The following is an 18,165-nucleotide window of genomic DNA, read 5'->3' on the forward strand; positions in this document are numbered from 1 at the left end:
TAGCAAGGGCAAATTTCCTTATAATTCATAATTCTCCTCAAGTTAAGGCCAGCCCTACAAATCAATGGACAAAGCAGCCATAAGGTCCCAAATCTCTTGCCCAGAGATCTGTCATACACACTCCTCTTACTAGGTTTGAAACTTCCGCCATGAATCAGTCACTCCTTTTGTGAAAGTCCAGAAATGTTACAGACACAGAGCAGTGGAAAGAGGGATGATGTCAGAATTAAGGAGATTTGCCTCAGATCTAAGCTGGCTGGGTGATCGTGGGCAGATGAGGAGGTGGAAGTTCAGAGAAGTGGAGAGATTTACTTCCCCAATGTCATAAAAGTAATCAGTAGCAGAGGTGAGATTTAAACTTAATACCTGACTCCTAATCCAGCATTTTCTTTCACACCATGGCCGTTGTTTAGTTGTTTTTCTTCATGACTGCATTTGGAGTTTTCTTGGCAGGAGTACTGGAACAGATTGCCATTTCTTTCTCTAGTTCATTTTACAGATGAGAAAACTGAGGCAGACAGATAATTCACTTAAAACTAGTCATAATCACAAATGAGGAAGTGTCTGAAGCTGGATTTGAAATCACAAAAATGAGCCTTCCTGGACAGGCTGTCCATGCCAAGATGGACTTTAAGGTCCTTCCTTTACAAATATTTTAAGACCAGAACAAATCATTTTGCTAAAACAATCTCAGAAACCAAAGAGTTTTCTAGTCTAATTTTACAGATAGGGAGATTGTCTGAAATTGCCCTTCTCTGATTCTCCTTTCCTCATTGCTCCAGCAAGCTCTCCAAATCCAGGATTCAGAACCCTTTTCCTTCAGTGTCGGAGGGACTGCTTTGAGATGCTTTAATTTGACAAGTGTAGACACCTTTTCCTGCCTGGACCTGCTTGTTCTCTCCCCACACTAAGCATTTAACGCTCAAAGTCAGGCAGCCACCAATCTTTAGAAGGAGCTTTCTTCACTTAGCTCCAGTTCTAAGGAGCAAAAGTTTAATTCAGCACAATTCTTCCAGTTCTGATCTTGTAGTTTCATGTATGACTTACTGATTCTCTTCCTCCTCCCCTCTCCAAATAGAGCAATTTGCGTGTGTGTGTGTGTGTGTGTGTGTGTGTGTGTGTTTGTAGGGGGCAGGCAATGAAGCAAACTACTGTGGGAAGGTGTACCTTTAATGTGAACAAGAGTTAGTCACACGTAGCCCTCGGTGAGTCATGGCTCATTCATTATTGGATTCCTACCAAAAGGAAGATAATTCGTGTGAAGCTCCATGGCCTCCAGGGATGAGGTTGGGCACTTAAAAAGGGGGTGGGAGGAGAGAGAGAGAGAGAGAGAGAGAGAGAGAGAGAGAGAGAGAGAGAGAGAGAGAGAGAGAGAGAGAGAGAGAGAGAGAGAGAGAGAGAGAGAGAGAGAGAGAAGCCAGAAGCCAGAAGCCAGAACCCAGGCAAAACAGTCTTTCAGAGCACAGGACTTTGTCAAGGAGAGATGGGAGCTGCCTGGCCCTTAATCAGCAGCTGGCAGCTGGCTGATAGGAGAACTGGGTTGTAACAACCTTCTAAGTTGGGTCTAAGAAAGACAGAGTTATTAGATTATCAGTAGCTTCTTATTTCTCCCGAAGCTGACTGATAACAAGACGTGTAGCATGGGAGCCAGGTTGCGGGAGATGTAGGTATCTGAGGTTATAAAGGCAAAAATCCAAGCCAGGAAAGTGTGTGTGTGTGTGTAGGGGGGCACTGATGGTCTGATCAGGCTGTCCCTGGGCTGGGTGTTTTTCAGAACCGGGGGTAGACCTGAGCCAGTCTGAATCAGTTTTATAGCATAGCAGGGGGAATTCTGGGTTCATCATGTGAACACTGCCCAGCCTAAGGCTGTTTGTCTCTTGCTTGGCTGACTCTGATTCCCAGGTCAGCCCGGCCTCTTCTAGACATTAAGGGAACTTGAGCAAATCGAGGTGGTTACTAGTCGTTAACCAATCCATTTCCACAAATTCTATTTTGTTGCTTTGTGGCCTTGTGAGCTCATGCAAACCACTTCTACTCTGGGTCTTCAGTTTCCTTATCTGTAAAATTAGACTAGAAAATTCTTCGGATCCTTTCTACAAGTTTTTTTCCCTAGTAAAATGATTTGCTCTGGTCTTAAAATATTTGTAAAATATCAATGATGTGCACCATTGACATCATTAAAACATAAAACACTCACCCAGGATGTGTTTGTTTCAAACCAAGAGAGATCCTACAAACTAAGATGGATTTGTTGGTTCCTGAATAGATAGTTCAAATTTAATCCAGTTGCCTTAATAGCTTCAAGTGTGGTGTCATTCAGCAGGAGGCACAGATTGTTCAAATACCCCCCACCCACTAAGGTGTCCATCATACACTTTAGTCGTGGAACCAACAGCAGGACATTCTCATTTTCCAAGAGAGCAGCTCTCTTACAAAGTCTGGGATTTTGCCTAGATGGAGAAAGTTGATGAGGAAGATAAAAGTTATCAGCTAAAGTTGGAATGTTGTTGAATCGGTTTTTTATTTTTCAGTCACGTCTAACTCTGTGACCCCATTTGGGGTTTTCTTGACAAAGATATCAGTGTGGTTTGCCATTTTCTTCTCCAGTTTATTTTATAGATAAGAAATTGAGGTAAACAGGAGGTTAAGTGACTTGTTCAGGGTCACACAACTAGTAAATGTACAAGCTGGATTAGAACTTGTGAAGATAGGTCTTTTTGCTGTAGGTCCAGAGCTCTAACCACTGAGTCACTGAGCTACCCCAAAGTCAGAATACATTTTGTTAGATCAAAATGGTCTTTTCAAAACTTCCCTAGTTGTCTGAAATCCTGCCTTATGCTTCACATAATGATGCATCACAAATGAACTTAAAAGTTTGCCTTGTTCAAATCATTCCTCCTCTCCACACTTTACAGATAAAGAAACTGAGGCTTGCCCAAGAACACATAATTAGTTGGCATTTCTAGCATTTATTATTCCTAGAGATTCTGTGATATTAATCATCTCTTTCCCTATAATGAAGAAGAAATAAATTAGCAAGGTGAAAATGTAGGGAATTTTTTTGGACAAAAGTCAAAACCTGCCTTCAGAGAGCTGCTGGCTAAAAATGCAAAATGAAACAAGGCCCAAAATATAAACATTTTCACGTAAAACCTACAAATAGACAGACTTGTCAGACAACAGTATTCATTTCCATGAATGGCACAAAAGAATTCCCAGCAACATTTGCCATTAATTTTGTATCTTGCTGTATCCATCAAGTTCAAATGGCAGGGGGGGCGGGGAGGGAGGGGAATCACTTATCCCCACCTAAGATACTCGTTGACTGCATGTTGCCTTTTCAGATGTATAATTATCCGTGTCTTGTTTTATTTTTATTTATTTTGTTAAATATTTCCCAATTACATTCTACTTTGATTTGGGCACACTTAGGACTGTTGTGGCGTGAGCTGCATGTAGTCAGGGTGTTTGCCGTTTCTGTGCTACAGTTAGGGAGGCTACTCTAAAATCTACAAAGAACTTAAATTCATTCAAGTTCACAACAAAGTAGGCTGGACAATTGTTACTGACCCAGTCTGGGCAGAGTTAGAGCAGGTTCAGAGAGGGGAATGAGTTACCCAAGAGTGATAGCTGTGGAGCTTCAACAGAGATCTTTGACTAAGTGATATTTCAACTACATGTGCCTGACGAGGAATAAGTTCAGAGGGCCAGAGTTTACATGATTCCATAGGGAGGCCATGGCTCCTCACCTCTTGATCAAAATCTACAGTAGAAGTATCTATAAATGAAGCATACAGTCTTCAATCAATCCTACAGAGCTTTCCCTGTTCCCCTGCCCACAACTTTAACAGGATGAAAAGTGATACTAAAAATACAGATCATAGGGAGTTTATACTTTTCCTACAATCCCTTAGTGTGGGTCAGATAAGTGACAGGATTTAACCCCTCACAGCTGGTAAATAGCAGAGCCAATATGCAAATTCTAAGCCCAATGCCTTCTTTTAAAAGACACATTTTAAATCATCACTTCCGAACCCTTCCCAAACTCTGCTTTCTGTTGCAATATATTGGGGAAAACAGCAAACTTTCTACTCTTTGTTGTAAATCAGAGGCTGTTTAATCAATTTGTTTGGGTGGTCATTTTTAATCACTGATCCTGGTCAGCTTCTTGATCCAAAAGCAATTGATTACAGCAACACCTTAAAACGTCTTGGGAACTGTTAAACATGCAAACTGAGCACCTGTACACAGGTGTGTACTTAATGAGTGCTTGCTGTGCTGTGTTGCATCATATTTGGAAAGTATCATGAAATGAAAAAAGTACAAACCTAAGAGTCAGGATCGCTGGGCTCAAGTTCAAACACTATCAATAACCAGTCACATGTACTTAGAAAATCAATTTCTGGGCCTGATTCTACTTGCCTGAAAAATCAAGGCAGACTAAATAGTCTTGAGGATTTAAAATGCTGTACAATTATTGAGCAGAAGCTGCTGTGCTTTTCCAAAGTGAACCATTGTATGCTAACCCCAGGGGGTTCTGGGAGCTGGGATGGCTTTGAGGGGTCCAGTGATGATTCCACATCCATCTCAGGAGGACCATTTTTGTTTAGAGAAACTGATCACAAAGTTGGCCAACAAATGACAAGGATTTGGGGCACAGCAACATGAAATCATTTGCTGATGTATGGAAGGACATCAAAATCTGGATCTCTTGAAATACCTGCTTCAAAGAAATCATCGTCCTTTTAGGTAAAGAAAGATCTATTAGGTACTACTCGCTTTAAGTAGCATGCTAGGGAATACCAGAGGGAAATACAGAGTAATATGGGACCAGAGAGATGAAGGAGAACTTGTCAGGGTGCCTTAAAGAGGAGCTCTCATCTATCTTTGGAAGGCAGAATCCCAGGATGAAGCCACTAATTTAAGAGTGGTCCGGATGAACTGAAGAAGAGGGGCAGCAAGGAGGTGAGACAGAAGGATTGGTGATGAGATTAGAAGAGTCTTGATCCTGTTATTGGCAGCAGGGATGGAAAATCTAAGGCAAAGCTGATGGATAATTCAGAGGAAGAAAGGGACAGAGCTGGTGATACATTGGCTTTAGAGACACAGCTCCCCTAGGTTTCTAGCCTGGTACCATGTTTCTAACAACTGTATATGAGAAGAGAAAATATATGCCTCACCAGAAGGAGAAACAAAATGGAACTTGACCATCACTGCTATGAGGCCCAAAGATGGTAGCACATGAGTATTTTAAAGGATATCAAAAATAAAAGTCTTACCTCAGTAAAACTTCAATTTAATGCTTTAATGGTCTGACTGGAAAAAAAAAAACAAATGTGTAGAGGCAGGATAGTAAGAAGAAAAGATTATGAGAAGACAAGCAGAGAGGCAAAGCTTCCTAAACCTATCATCCAGGGGCCAAATATTCCACTTGAGAGTCACTTTACTCATCTCTGACACTAATAAGTCTAGAAAACATGTCAGTTCAAGTCTTAATGAAAACTGAATCCACATAGCTAAACAGCTATCTGAACAGAATAATCAACTTGTCATAAAACTGCTCCAAAACACATATATGTAATCCTTTCCTATTTGTCCCAAAGTTTCCAAAGAAATTAAATAGTAAATAAAAGTAATTAATACTGTATTGACAAAAAGATCAGACACTTTATTCAACTATACACAACATTTACAAAAGCAAACAACATTAGGAAGTCGTCTTTTTCCGTCCGATCCACATTTTTTGCACTTTCAGTGAACTATAAATCAATGATTTCCTCACACCTGAGAGAAAAAGGAAAAAATAGGATTATTTAGTGGAAATGTAGTTATAATTGTTACCAATGGACTACCTCCAAAATAAGCTCTAACCAGATGAGCAATCATGGGCCTTGACAAATGAAATACTATAAGGCTTCTCATAGCCAGTATGAACACTCAATATTGCAGGATTTTACATTCCCATATGAACCAATCAAATTTTCAAACCCAATTCAGGTTCTTGGTTCTTTCACAGCTACAAGATGCAATATATCCAATTCAGTTCTAGAAACTCTAGTTATTGCCTCTTTGGAACTCAGGCACACTAAACAAGGTGAAAATAGAACTCTATGTGGGCTTTTGTGATCTGAGGCAGAGTGGAGTGAAGAGAACAATTTATATGATAACAACAAAATTATTGTAAAGACAAGCACCTTTTTTTTTTCTAAGCAGATAAATCTTACCTTTATTTTCATTTCTGAAAATGCTACAAGTTAATCACAAATGTGTTTTTCTGTTTAAAATCTCATTAGCTTCCTGAATCATACTAGATTTTTACCATACTTTGCCTTAAAACATTGTCATTGCTTCCCATAATATAGCAACCTCTAAGCAGAAAATTTTTTTTTAATCTACAATGTACTAGTTTTCTTATCTCTCCAAAAATTATCATCTTACAGATCATGATGGTCTTTAATTTCAGTAATAGGCATATTTACTTCAAGAAATTTTTTTTAAATAGTTTTTTTGCCTGACTTGTTTTATGGCAATCATCTCGAAATATATTCTCCCTCTTTCCTCACCAATTTAACTCTTCCTTGTTAGAAAGATAAACAAGTAGTTAGGCAATTGAAACATATGCAGCTTTCTTTTCTCAATCTCTTGTCTTTCTTGTTATCTGTACTCATTTTTTTTTTTTTTGCATTTTTAAAATTATAGCTTTTTATTGACAGAACATATGCATGGGCACTTATAACAACTTTGTCCCTTGTACTCACTTCTGTTCCAACTTTTCCCTTCCCTCTCTTCACTCCCTCCCCTAGGTGGCAGGCAGTCTTATACTTGTTAAATATGTTAAAGAATACATCCTCATACAGTATTGTTGTTAAAGTGTATAATGATCTCCTGGTTCTGCTCATTTCACTCAGCATCAGTTCATGTAAGTCTCTCCAAGCCTCTCTGAAATCATCCTGCTGGTCATTTCTTACAGAACTATAATATTCCACAACATTCATATACCACATTTTACCCAACCAAGGACAAGCACCTTTAAAAGACTTTGGAATCCTACTCCATACAATGACCAATGACAACTCTAGAGGATCAATGATGAAACATGCTGATTACCTTCTGGTAGAGGTGATGGCACTTAGGGGGCAGAATAAATTACATTTTGTGGAGGAGGATATGACCAATATGGAATTTGTTCTGCTTACTGTATATATGTTTTTCATTTAACATGCATTTTTTCATAAATTTAATTTTTTGTCACTTATATGTAAGAGGATTTTTAACATGTTTTTTAAAATTTCAAGTTTTCCTCCTTTTTTCCCTTTTCTCTGCCTTAAAAAGGCAAAAAACTCAATCTAAATTACACATCTACAGTCTTGCAATACTATTTCTATATTAACCATGCAGGAAAAAATACAAACTAAAAAAGAAAAAAAAACCCACCAAAAACCCCAAGAAACCAAAGAAAGTTTAAAAAAAGTATGCTTAGATATGCACTCAGAATCAGTTCTTTCTCTGGAGATGAATAGCATTTTTCACCATGAGTCCTTCCGAATTGTCTTGGATCATTATACAATGAGAACAGCTAAGTCATTCACAGTTGATTATTGTATAATGTGGCTGTACTGTGTACAATGTTCTCCTGGTTCTGCTCATTTCACTTTGCATTGGTTAAAATATACTGTCCATGTTGATTTGTTTCAGGAGATTTTTTTTTCAATGTGTGAAGAGAAGATAAGCAGAGAAAAACAGACTTTTGTGGACTAAAAATGATTAAATTAAAAACCCCTTATATATGAGCTTCTTTAACTAGCTACTTCTTTGCTTTCTGTGGAAAGATACATATAGACATACACCTTAAAAAGAGGCATTTTTTAAAAATGGAAATCTTGTAGCATTTGAGTTTAAATCCCAGAATCAATAATCAATCAATCAATGAGAATTTAATAAACTTAGCAGACAGTACTAGGTACTAAGTACACAAATATATCCTGCCCTCAAGGGGCTTATGTTTTGTAGGAAATATTCTTTAAAGGACATAAGACAGTAGGATGCATTGAAAAGAATAATGGTTGGGCAGATAGGTGATCTAGATTCTAATTCCTGCTCAATCACCAAATAGCTACATGACTTTGAACAGGCCACATGCTCTTTGGGCCTTCATGGTCTCATCTATAAAAATATGGGCGTTGGCTTAGATGCTACTATGAAAAACTCTTAATTCTTACACAGATGGAGGCTATCTATGTTACTGAAATGGATACAGATTCTGTTTCCTTGACTTACACCACACAGTGATTTAACAATGCTGTGTCAATTAGTTCTTTATGACTAAGCTAGACTCTTACAGTCCAACTTTGCTTAGAACACTTTTACTATTATTTATTCTACTATCATTAATTAATTAATTATTATTTATTTTACTATTACTATTACTACTTGGTTAGACAGTTCTCCGCTCCAATTCTAGGTTAAAACCCACTTCTAAAACTGGGGGTCCCATCTGGCCAATAGCTAACACACATCCAACACTTTAAAATGTGCGTATGCCCTTGTACACACCATTTTATCTGAGTCTAACAGTACATAGGTATTGTTTTATGCCTCTAGCAGATGACTGAGAATCACAGAGATTAGGTGACTTGGTAGGGTCACTTAGCTAATGTCTCAGGCAGGATTGAACCCAAGCCTACTGACTGTGAGGAGTTCAGGTTCTGTCCTGCCTCTCTTTGTTGGTTCCTAAAGTCCATTTTGTTTCTGTGGACATTTGAGTACACTTTTACTCTTCCTGACACCCCCACATCCCAATCTGTTGCTTGGTGTCTTCACATCATCTCCAGAATATCTCTTGCTTTGGTCTGGCCCTTTCTACTTCCTTTTGATAGTCTGGTGTACTCTCTCAGCCTCATTTCACATTCTCATCACTTTTTTTGCATTTGCTCCCTTTTTAATCCAGCCTTTTCACTGCTGTGAAGATTGTCTTTCCGATATAGATAATTCAGATTTTGTCTTTCTCTGCTTAAAAGCTTGTATGGACTGCTTAAGAAACAAAACCCCAATTTCTTAATCTGACATTCAAGGGCCCAGACTTAATTCAGACTTTACTCACTTCAAATACTGTGAAACTAAGCCATGTACTATTTTCTCTCACTTCTATGTATTTGCACCCACTGGCCAACATATCTAAAAAGGACATGCCTGCCTTTTTCCACTTCAGGTTGCTGAATTCAAGTGTCACTTCCTCCATGAAATCTTCCAATTGCTCCTAATCGAATTTATCTTTCCTTTCTCAGGTGTTTGATTTCATCTAAGGATCTTATAAAAATTTTCCCATTTTTGTCACTCTGGTACCTAGCATACAGTAGTAGCATGTAGGATCAACCACCAGGACAACACTGTTAAAACTCAAACTCTGATAACTAAACACACAAAGTTCACTTTTTGTGGATTCAACGATGAACACCTGGTAGTTCATAAGGATCAATTCAAAATCCCTCAGGTTAATGATGAAGTCAGAAATGAAAGAAATAAACTGAAGGGAAAATACATTTTCTCATAAAGTTAAACACCAGATGTTTCTTCTAATTAAGTTTCTAATCAAACTAGCTATATCTACCAAGAAAATCTTTTCTAAGGAACAAGTAAAAACAAAACCCATATATAAATGTAAATTACACAAAACCCCAAAGGATTAGACCCAAAAGATAAACAAATCTTTCTAGTCTTTACTAATAATACCAGCTTGTCTTGTGCTATTTTCATATGTAATGCTCAAAACAAATAGGAGAAATGGGTTCAGTCACATAGAGTCAGCAGTTTCAGCCAGTCCACTTGCCTGTTTGCTCCTAACACAAATTGTGGTTAATAAGTGAGCCATTCTGTTGCCTTCAAAGCAGAGCTGGTAAACAGCAACTCGGGCATGCCAGAAACCTGTTCAGTACAAGCCTTAACACGCCTTAAACTGAGTACTTTTTTCTGGACTAAAAAAATATCCAGGAACTTCTCCCAAAGCTGCCCAGAAGAAGAGAGCAGCCATATTCTGAAGCTCATGCTTTCAGTGAGGAACCTGGCTGAGAGAGGACAGAGGGTTTGCTTTTTATGACGGCAGATGGCAAAGAACAGACACATGCAGGTGGACTACATGGCTCCCATCTAGTGGGGAGAAAGAGAAAAAGTCCTTACACTGAGAGGGAGAAACCTGCCTGCCACCCACCTCATCCATTTGCAAGATGCTGGAGGTATCAAAATGCTTTAATGAGCAATTGGTCATCACCAAATATTGCGATACATGCATTTCAGACATCTTTGTGGTGGGAGTTCTAAATCTGGGGTCCATGACTTTGTTTTTTAAAAAAATCCAATAACTGATAATTGGATCTTCTGTAATTCTATGCATCATTTAACAGCATGATTCATTCCAGCTCTCTAGTGGCAAAGCAGGAAGCCCTCTTGGTGAATTGGGGAATGGAAATGGGGTAGGAGAGGTGGAGGAGGGAGGAGAAGAAGGGCTCTAGTCCCAGCTCTGCTAGAAGTGACTGTGGGCAAGTCATTAACTTCCTGGACTCAATCCTCTCAAATACTTGAACTGTGTTCCTGTTATTCACTTTCTTTCAGTGATAGAAGGGATAAAATAGGAATGATACCTTCCACACTACCTACCATTTCCTTCTCTGGCAATGGAAAGCACTGGAACAGATAATTTGCAAGTCATCTGTTTTATCTTTATAGTACATTTTTGAACTTACATTTGAATGTGGATATATCCTAAATATCCTGGGAAATTACATAATTATTAAAATTAATTAAAATTATTAAAATAATGGAGAAGCACAGTGATGACTTGAGTCAGAAGGAATTGGAACACTGTCCAGCTCTGACAGACACCAAGGCATGTTAAGAACTACTTCCTCATCTAAACATGAAAATCTTGGACTCTATGACCTTCTAGGTCCTTTCTTGTTCTATAAGTCCATGTGCTTATGGTTTCTTCCATTTTCCACTATTCTCTCTTTTTGGGGAGAATTTTGATTTTCTGAATTTCGATGTTCTTTCCCTAAGCCAGTTATTTAGCTTGCTTACATCCTCCCTAAGGAGTAAGAAAGGTAATTAAGGGAAGCCTGAAGATGGGGAGAAAATAAACCTTTTTCAATTCCTTAATTATTTGTATGATCTTAAGCAAGTCCCTTCCCTCTTTTGGTTTTTGAGAGAAATGAAAGGAAAATTATTTTATTGATAAAGATTTATTTTTTTATTTTTTATTTTTTTTAAATAACTTTTTATTGATAGAACGCATGCCAGAGTAATTTTTTACAGCATTATCCCTTGCATTCCCTTCTGTTCCGATTTTTCCCCTCCCTCCCTCCACCCTTCCCCCAGATGGCAAGCAGTCCTTTACATGTTGAATGGATTGCAGTATATCCTAGATACAATATATGTGTGCAGAACCGAACAGTTTTCTTGTTGCACAGGGAGGATTGAATTCAGAAGGTATAAATAACCCGGGAAGAAAAACAAAAGTGCAAGCAGTTTATATTCATTTCCCAGTATTCTTTCTCTGGGTGTAGCTGCTTCTGTCCATCTTTGATCAATTAAGGCTCTCTTTATCGAAGAGGTCCACTTCCATATTGATAAAGATTTAAAATAAGACGTGTAAATTAAGGCCCTCTTTAGCTCTAAAACTCAAAAACTGTAATAAATAAGGGAAAAAGGACTGAAAATGTCCACAAAAGAAAATAAAGTAACAGGTGCTCCATGGTTTTTTAATCCACTTGAAAATGGATGAGTAAAAAGTGAAAAGACTTGCTGCAAGATAATCAGCTGTAAGATGACTTCAGGGGTGGGAAAATTGGAAGAGGAAAATTCCCTACCAAGAAAGTTGCCAAGTAAGAAAGAAGGTGGAGGAGAGGGGAGTGACTGGGTGGGGGGTGGTGGAGAGAAGGAAGGAGGGAGCAGAAGGTATAAAGATAAAGAAAGATAAATCACCAATTCATTACAGTCAAGCCTTCTGGATCTCTATGAAAGTGCTTATCAATATCATTTGGATGTGTAAAGAGAAATTTTTATGAGTCAAGAAGAATGAACAAACTTCAAATAGTATATTGAGACAATGCTTTTCTAATATCCATCAGAAAATGTAAGCTGGAAAAAAGACAGTATCCATCTACAGGATAAGATAAAAATATGAATGAGACTTTTCTTATTTCCTCTAACTCTTTCACAAGTAAATTTAGGGAAAATGTCTGTGGCCTGGAGATATGTTAACAACGTAACCTCTTCGTGGAAAGGGTGAGGTCACTGGCGCCGTGATCCGAGAGCCCACCTGGGCACCCCCAATGTTTCTGGCAGGTGCCCACTGGCTGCTGCCCTCTGCTGGCAAAGACAGCTCTGTTACGATGGCAATGAAATTGAGTCCAAGGGCTCACTGCATGCTGGCAGCACCAAGTACAGTATTCAGCTCTAACTAGGTATTAAAAAAACAATGTGGAGGAGAGTTTTAGATGGTGCAGCACAGCCTAACTTCATGAAAAGAATGTTTAATGAGGCTTAGCAAACGATTTAGCCTTTGTCAAACCACGTGGTCTGACTCTGTTTCAGAATATATTGTCAATGGGGCAGCTCGATGGTGCAGTGGATGGAGCACTGGTCCTGAATTCAGAAGGATCTGAGTTCAAAGCCATCTTTGGACACTTAACACTTCCCAGCTGGATGACACTGGGTAAGTTACTTAATCCTGATTGCCTCAAGAAACAAACAAAAGATCTCCCCAAACAAATAGAAAATATAGAAAACCAACTATAAAACCTCCCCTTATAACCAGCTTCTCATCTTACGCCAGATGAGGAAATATGCTGTAGCTACAATGGACAAAAAAGGAGTCTTGGGTTCAAGTGCTGGCTATGTCACGTGCAGTGGGATGCGGTGCGTTTGCTATTCTCAAAACGTTGCTTCCCTTCTGCTTAGCTATAAAAGGACGAGGCTCGAGAAGACCAAGCTCAGAGAGGAGCCTCTTAGCCATGGCTGCTTCTATTTCCCTTCAACAAGTCCAGATTAGTAAGTATTTGCTTTACAGGAGTGTAGGTGAGAGAGATGAGAGCAATGTAGTCAAAGTCCTCCCAGAGTTGATGGGCTCACGCGTATTATTGTGAGACTAAGGTGGAGATGCAGCCTAACAGGAGATGGAGCTCTAAAGAGAAGGCTTAGAGACTGGGTTTTAAGGGACAGGCAGTAAGTGCATAGGTGGAGGGATGACCTTTTGTACATGAAAGCACAGGATGTGTCAGGTGATATATAAGAGCCCACTTTGGTAATACTTTTTGCATCATGGACCCCTTTGGGGGTAAAGTCTATATAGACTTTTCAGAATGTTTTTAAATGCATAAAAGTTAGGATTACAAAGGAAACAATTTATATTGGAATATAGTTATCAAAACAGAAAAACAGGAAATTAATGGAGTTTAGATTAATAACTTCTGGACTAGAATAAGCACACATGGCACAGAATATGCATTCTATGCATAAGGATGTAACAGTATAAAAAATGAAGTGGATGGGGAAACAGGAAAACCTAAAATACTCAAAATTTAACTGCACTCTTAGGGGAAAAAGAGGAATCATAGCAAACTATGAAAATAGATTTTTTAAAAAGGAGTTTTAGAATGAACATTTTAGCATAATGGTTTCCAACTTTTTTTGGTCACTCACACTATCATTTGACTGTGAACCTCTCTGTGGATACATTTACTTATTTTCTAAATTATATACATGTAATACGGTATTAGTAATTTTAATTGTCCATATTACAATTTACACACATTATACAACTTAGACAAAAGAAATATTAAAAGTAAATATAGAAAATAAAGAGGAGAAAATGAAGATGAAACAATATCTTGTCATAATGTCACTTGAGAGACACTGGAAATGAACTGTCATGGTCAGATCTAGATTTTAGGAATATCAGCTTAGCAGATGTACAGAGCAGAGAGGTCAAGCTCAGCCTGTAACATGGCTCACAATACTCCCAAGTGTGGCCCAAACCCGACTAAAATGTCATTTTATAAAATATGTTAAAACCAAGTTGCTATGTGGTCTGTGGAGATCCTCATATGCTGGTTTTGAGGCCACTGTGCGTAGAGGATGGAATGAAATAGGGAAAACCTGAAGCAGCTGAGCCAAGAGGTACAAAGGGACAGAATGAGGGTGGGGGGCACGTTCATATAGAGAGGGTATATAGAGAAGCTAAAGAAAAACAAGATTTGGCAGCTGACTGGCCATAGGGGTCACATGAGTCAAGGAGGAAGTGAGGAGGAAACCTGAAGAAGTGGAAAGAGGAGGATCTCCTCACTCAAAATGGGAAAGTACAAAAGAGGGGTGAGGGGAAAAATGTAATGAGGTGGGCAATGTCCATCAAAACCTATCCATGTGACATACTCTGCCCCCGCCGATGGTATAAGAAAGGAGCTTGCTCACTGGTTACTGTACAGCACCCAAGGGGCAGCTGCTATAGCTGTAATGTAGACCAGGAATTTGGGGGACAGGGAGGGGGATGTTAAGCTTGAGCAGCCTGTGCCTAGGTTATGACCTTGGGCTTTAACTGTCTGGAGGAGCCAATGTCTGGAGAAAGCAAAAGAGGCTGATGGGGAATGGGAAGCCGTAACAGCTGAAAAAAATGGTTACTTGTGCTGAGGAAAATGTATGATGGACCTCTTGGGGAGGAACCTATGCTCCTAAAGGGCACATCTAACCATGTCACCTAGCCCTATTCATATATCAAAAAGAAAACTTTCGGTTTGCCTCTTAAGCACCTTTTCCACCTGACTCTCTGCTCTCTTTCCAGACCGCTTACATCCCTCTTTGCATACTCTACACCCAGTGATATCAGCCTGATTCAGATTGACCATTTCCTATCTCACCTCCACCTCTTGGATTCCTTCAAGTCTTACATAAAATCCCACCTTCCACAGGAAACCTTTGCCTTTCCCCATTGACACTAATGCCCTCCCTCTGCTGATTCTCTTCCCCTCTGATCCCATAGATTTCTTGTGAGTTCCTTGAGAGCAGTGACAAGATTCCCTGTCCCCCTTTCTTTGTATCCTCCTTGCTTAGAACAGTGTTTGGCACATTGAGGGCATTTAAAAAATGCTTATGAACTTCTCATCATCTAACCAGTTGATCATACACTTCCTGGAGCCCTGGCACGTCCCCAGCTTTGGAGATCAATACTTTGGAAAGCTATGTAAAACTTGTAATGAGTAGGCACTCAAATGTCACCTCTCACCATCTGATTCCTCAGGCTAGCAGATCAGAGGCATGGGATACTATAATTTGTCACAGATGACCTCCTTTTTTGAGTTCTCCCCAATTGATGCACGGAATGACTAATGAGGCACTTAGCAAAGGTCTTAGAAAAGAGTAATGATCCGAATTTGCCAGTGACAGGGTTATCCCTCAAATCAAGGGCTCCATCAGATATGGGATTTCTGAAGTTCTTTCTTACCTGCTGTTAGGATCCCTTTGGTGCTCTGCATTACACTAGAAGGTCTCACAATTCCTGAAAGTCCTGTACCAATGAAGAATATCAAACACAGATGTTAGTCATTTGAAAAGCTTTAAAGACTGAACTGAAGATAGGTATTTTGCCTCGAGCCCAATAAAATTAGCAAAAGTGATTTCTGTTTCAATGTCATAGATTTTATATCTCTGTTTAAAGGCTTCTCATTCAATTATCTTTATCAAATATGTGTCATATGCTTTAAGTGCTGGATGCCAAATAACAGTTCCTGTTCCCAAAATAACAAAACTTCCACAAGCATATACAGTCCTGAAAGTAAAACAATATTTTCAGCTTTTCCTTGACTTAAGCAGACAACAGATATTAAATTACAAATTGGGTCACGTAACGGGAAAAACAACCCCATAAAAACCCCATTTGTTCAGTGATTTTTAGATAAGAATTCAGAATAAGTCCTCATTTATTTGAGTATTTACTGTGATAATTTGGTAGTATTTCCTATGGTAACATTCATATGTATTGTAATATACATGAGATAATGGCAATAGCATTTACATTGTATTTCTAGAACTATGAATGACAAGACAGCTATCCAAAGAGGCAAATCTTCAGTTTTGGTTTCCTTCCTAAATTATCTTATGAAATAACATGAACACCCTGGAAAAAAACATGTTTCTAAAGCTTATTGTACATTGACTATTACTCTATTAAGCTAATATGAATTATGTCATAATTTATGAAATACATTCAAGGCTGTAGGAAAGCCTGGGCTCAAATCCTGTCTCTAGCTTACTAGCTAAATGATCCTGGCTAATCATTTCTCTCTCTCAGTTTTAATTTCCTCATCTGTAAAATGGGAACAGTAGGCCCCACCTAAAAGAGTTAGGGTAAGGCTCTCATGAGACAATATTTATAAAGTATTGTATAAGCCTTAAAGTGCTTTATAAATCTTAGATATTATTATTGACAATTTAGATACTATTCATTTGCCAAAGTTACTTATCTGTTATTATAAAAATGTATCCATTTGCTAGCCCAGATTGACTGATAAAAGAAAATTATGTTCCAAGAACAATCACAAGCCCTAAGACATTATCTCCCTCCACTTCTTTGCAGAATTGAGGAAGAAATGTATATGTAGAAGAATAATTTCCAATTATCGGCGCTTTCTTTCCTTAGAGATAATTTCAAAAGAATGCTTTCCTTCTAGATGATCAAATAAAAATATAATTCATAAGCTGTCTTCTTCTTCAGGGCCAACATTTTCTTGATAACAGATTAAAAAAAAAAACCTACCTTGCCGTACCACATCCCCACAATCAGGATCATGAGCCACTTGTAATAAAGTTTCTTCTACATCTCTGTTTCTCCCTGGAGTGTCCATAAGATAACTTATTTCTTGCTGAAGGGTTTTTGGCAAAGTCATTAGCTGAGTGAATTGGGCTTCTGGGCTTTTATCTATCTGAGTTAACAATAACAATAATAATGGAAAAGTCGATCAGGGAAGTGTTTTGAAGGTAATCAACCAGAGATATAGAAGCTATTCTGTGAAACATACAAATACCACCCCTCTGAAAGAAAGCAGGCTTTTTTCCTAGACCGAATGCAGAAATATAGAGAATTATGTGATCCTTTAATAAAGTTGTTTTTCCATATTGTTTCATACCTATAGGAGAAAAAAATTTTGCTTTCAAAGGCTGGTTTTTGTTTTATTCTTTAGGTTTAAGGTTAAGAAACTGACATATAGATTTGCTAAGCATCTTGCACTTGGTACTGATTTTTATTTTCTTAAATACCATATTTCAGGTGAGTTGGAAACAAGATGGCAAATTAGGTAGAGCAAGCTAGCTAAATTATCCCCACACTCCCCTCCAAACAACTTTAAAATAACCGCTCAAATCAAATTGTGGAGTGGCAGAACCAACAAAAAGCTGGAGTGAGATATTTTTCCAGTCTTAGAAAACTACAGAGGTAGGAGAAATCTCTAACATTAGAGGTCTGTCTGGAGTTTATACACTCAGTGGGTGGCAGATAGTGGCAGCACTTTCTTTCTTTCTTTTTTTTTTTTTTTTAATTTTATTTTATTTAATAATAACTTTATATTGACAGAATCCATGCCAGGGTAATTTTTTACAACATTATCCCTTGCACTCGCTTCTGTTTCGATTTTTCCCCTCCTTCCCTCCACCCCCTTCCCTAGATGGCAAGCAGTCCTATATATGTTAGATATGTTGCAGTATATCCTAGATACAATATATGTTTGCAGAACCGAACAATTCTCTTGTTGCACAGGGAGAATTGGATTCAGAAGGTAAAAATAACTCGGGAAGAAAATAAAAAATGCAAATAGTTCATATTCGTTTCCCAGTGTTCTTTCTTTGGGTGTAGCTGTTTCTGTCCATCATTTATCCATTGAAACTCAGTTAGGTCTCTTTGTCAAAGAAATCCACTTCCATCAGAATATATCCTCATACAATATCGTTGTCGAAGTGTATAATGATCTCCTGGTTCTGCTCATTTCACTCAGCATCAGTTCATGTAAGTCTCTCTAAGCCTCTCTGTATTCATCCTGCTGGTCATTTCTTACAGAACAATAATATTCCATAACGCTCATATACCACAATTTACCCAGCCATTCTCCAATTGATGGGCATCCATTCAAT

The 18,165-nt window shown here is 38.4% G+C and overlaps 1 protein-coding gene and 1 long non-coding RNA gene across 4 annotated transcripts in view; one reads left to right on the forward strand and one right to left on the reverse strand.

Annotated features, from left to right (window-relative positions):
- Positions 1-5,647: 5,647 nt before the first annotated feature.
- TAMM41 (TAM41 mitochondrial translocator assembly and maintenance homolog) overlaps positions 5,648-18,165 on the reverse strand; it is a 35,158-nt gene continuing 22,640 nt past the window's right edge. For 2 of the 3 annotated variants that reach the window (XM_051982433.1, XM_051982441.1), the window contains 3 exons: positions 16,799-16,964; positions 15,488-15,550; positions 5,648-5,784 (listed from right to left, as the gene is read on the reverse strand). In XM_051982433.1, coding sequence (XP_051838393.1) covers positions 5,708-5,784; positions 15,488-15,550; positions 16,799-16,964 — 306 coding nt within the window. In that variant the 3' untranslated portion in view covers positions 5,648-5,707. Of the gene's footprint in view, positions 5,785-15,487; positions 15,551-16,798; positions 16,965-18,165 lie in introns of those variants that run through there. The other variant, XM_051982449.1, reaches the window with a different exon arrangement.
- LOC127552067 (uncharacterized) overlaps positions 5,791-18,165 on the forward strand; it is a 147,831-nt gene continuing 135,456 nt past the window's right edge. The window contains exons 1-2 of the long non-coding RNA XR_007951233.1: positions 5,791-10,229; positions 12,586-12,706. This is a non-coding gene — a long non-coding RNA (uncharacterized LOC127552067). The remainder of the gene's footprint in view (positions 10,230-12,585; positions 12,707-18,165) is intronic.

Source organism: Antechinus flavipes, chromosome 1, assembly GCF_016432865.1.
Source record: "Antechinus flavipes isolate AdamAnt ecotype Samford, QLD, Australia chromosome 1, AdamAnt_v2, whole genome shotgun sequence".
Classification (NCBI taxonomy): domain Eukaryota; kingdom Metazoa; phylum Chordata; class Mammalia; order Dasyuromorphia; family Dasyuridae; genus Antechinus; species Antechinus flavipes.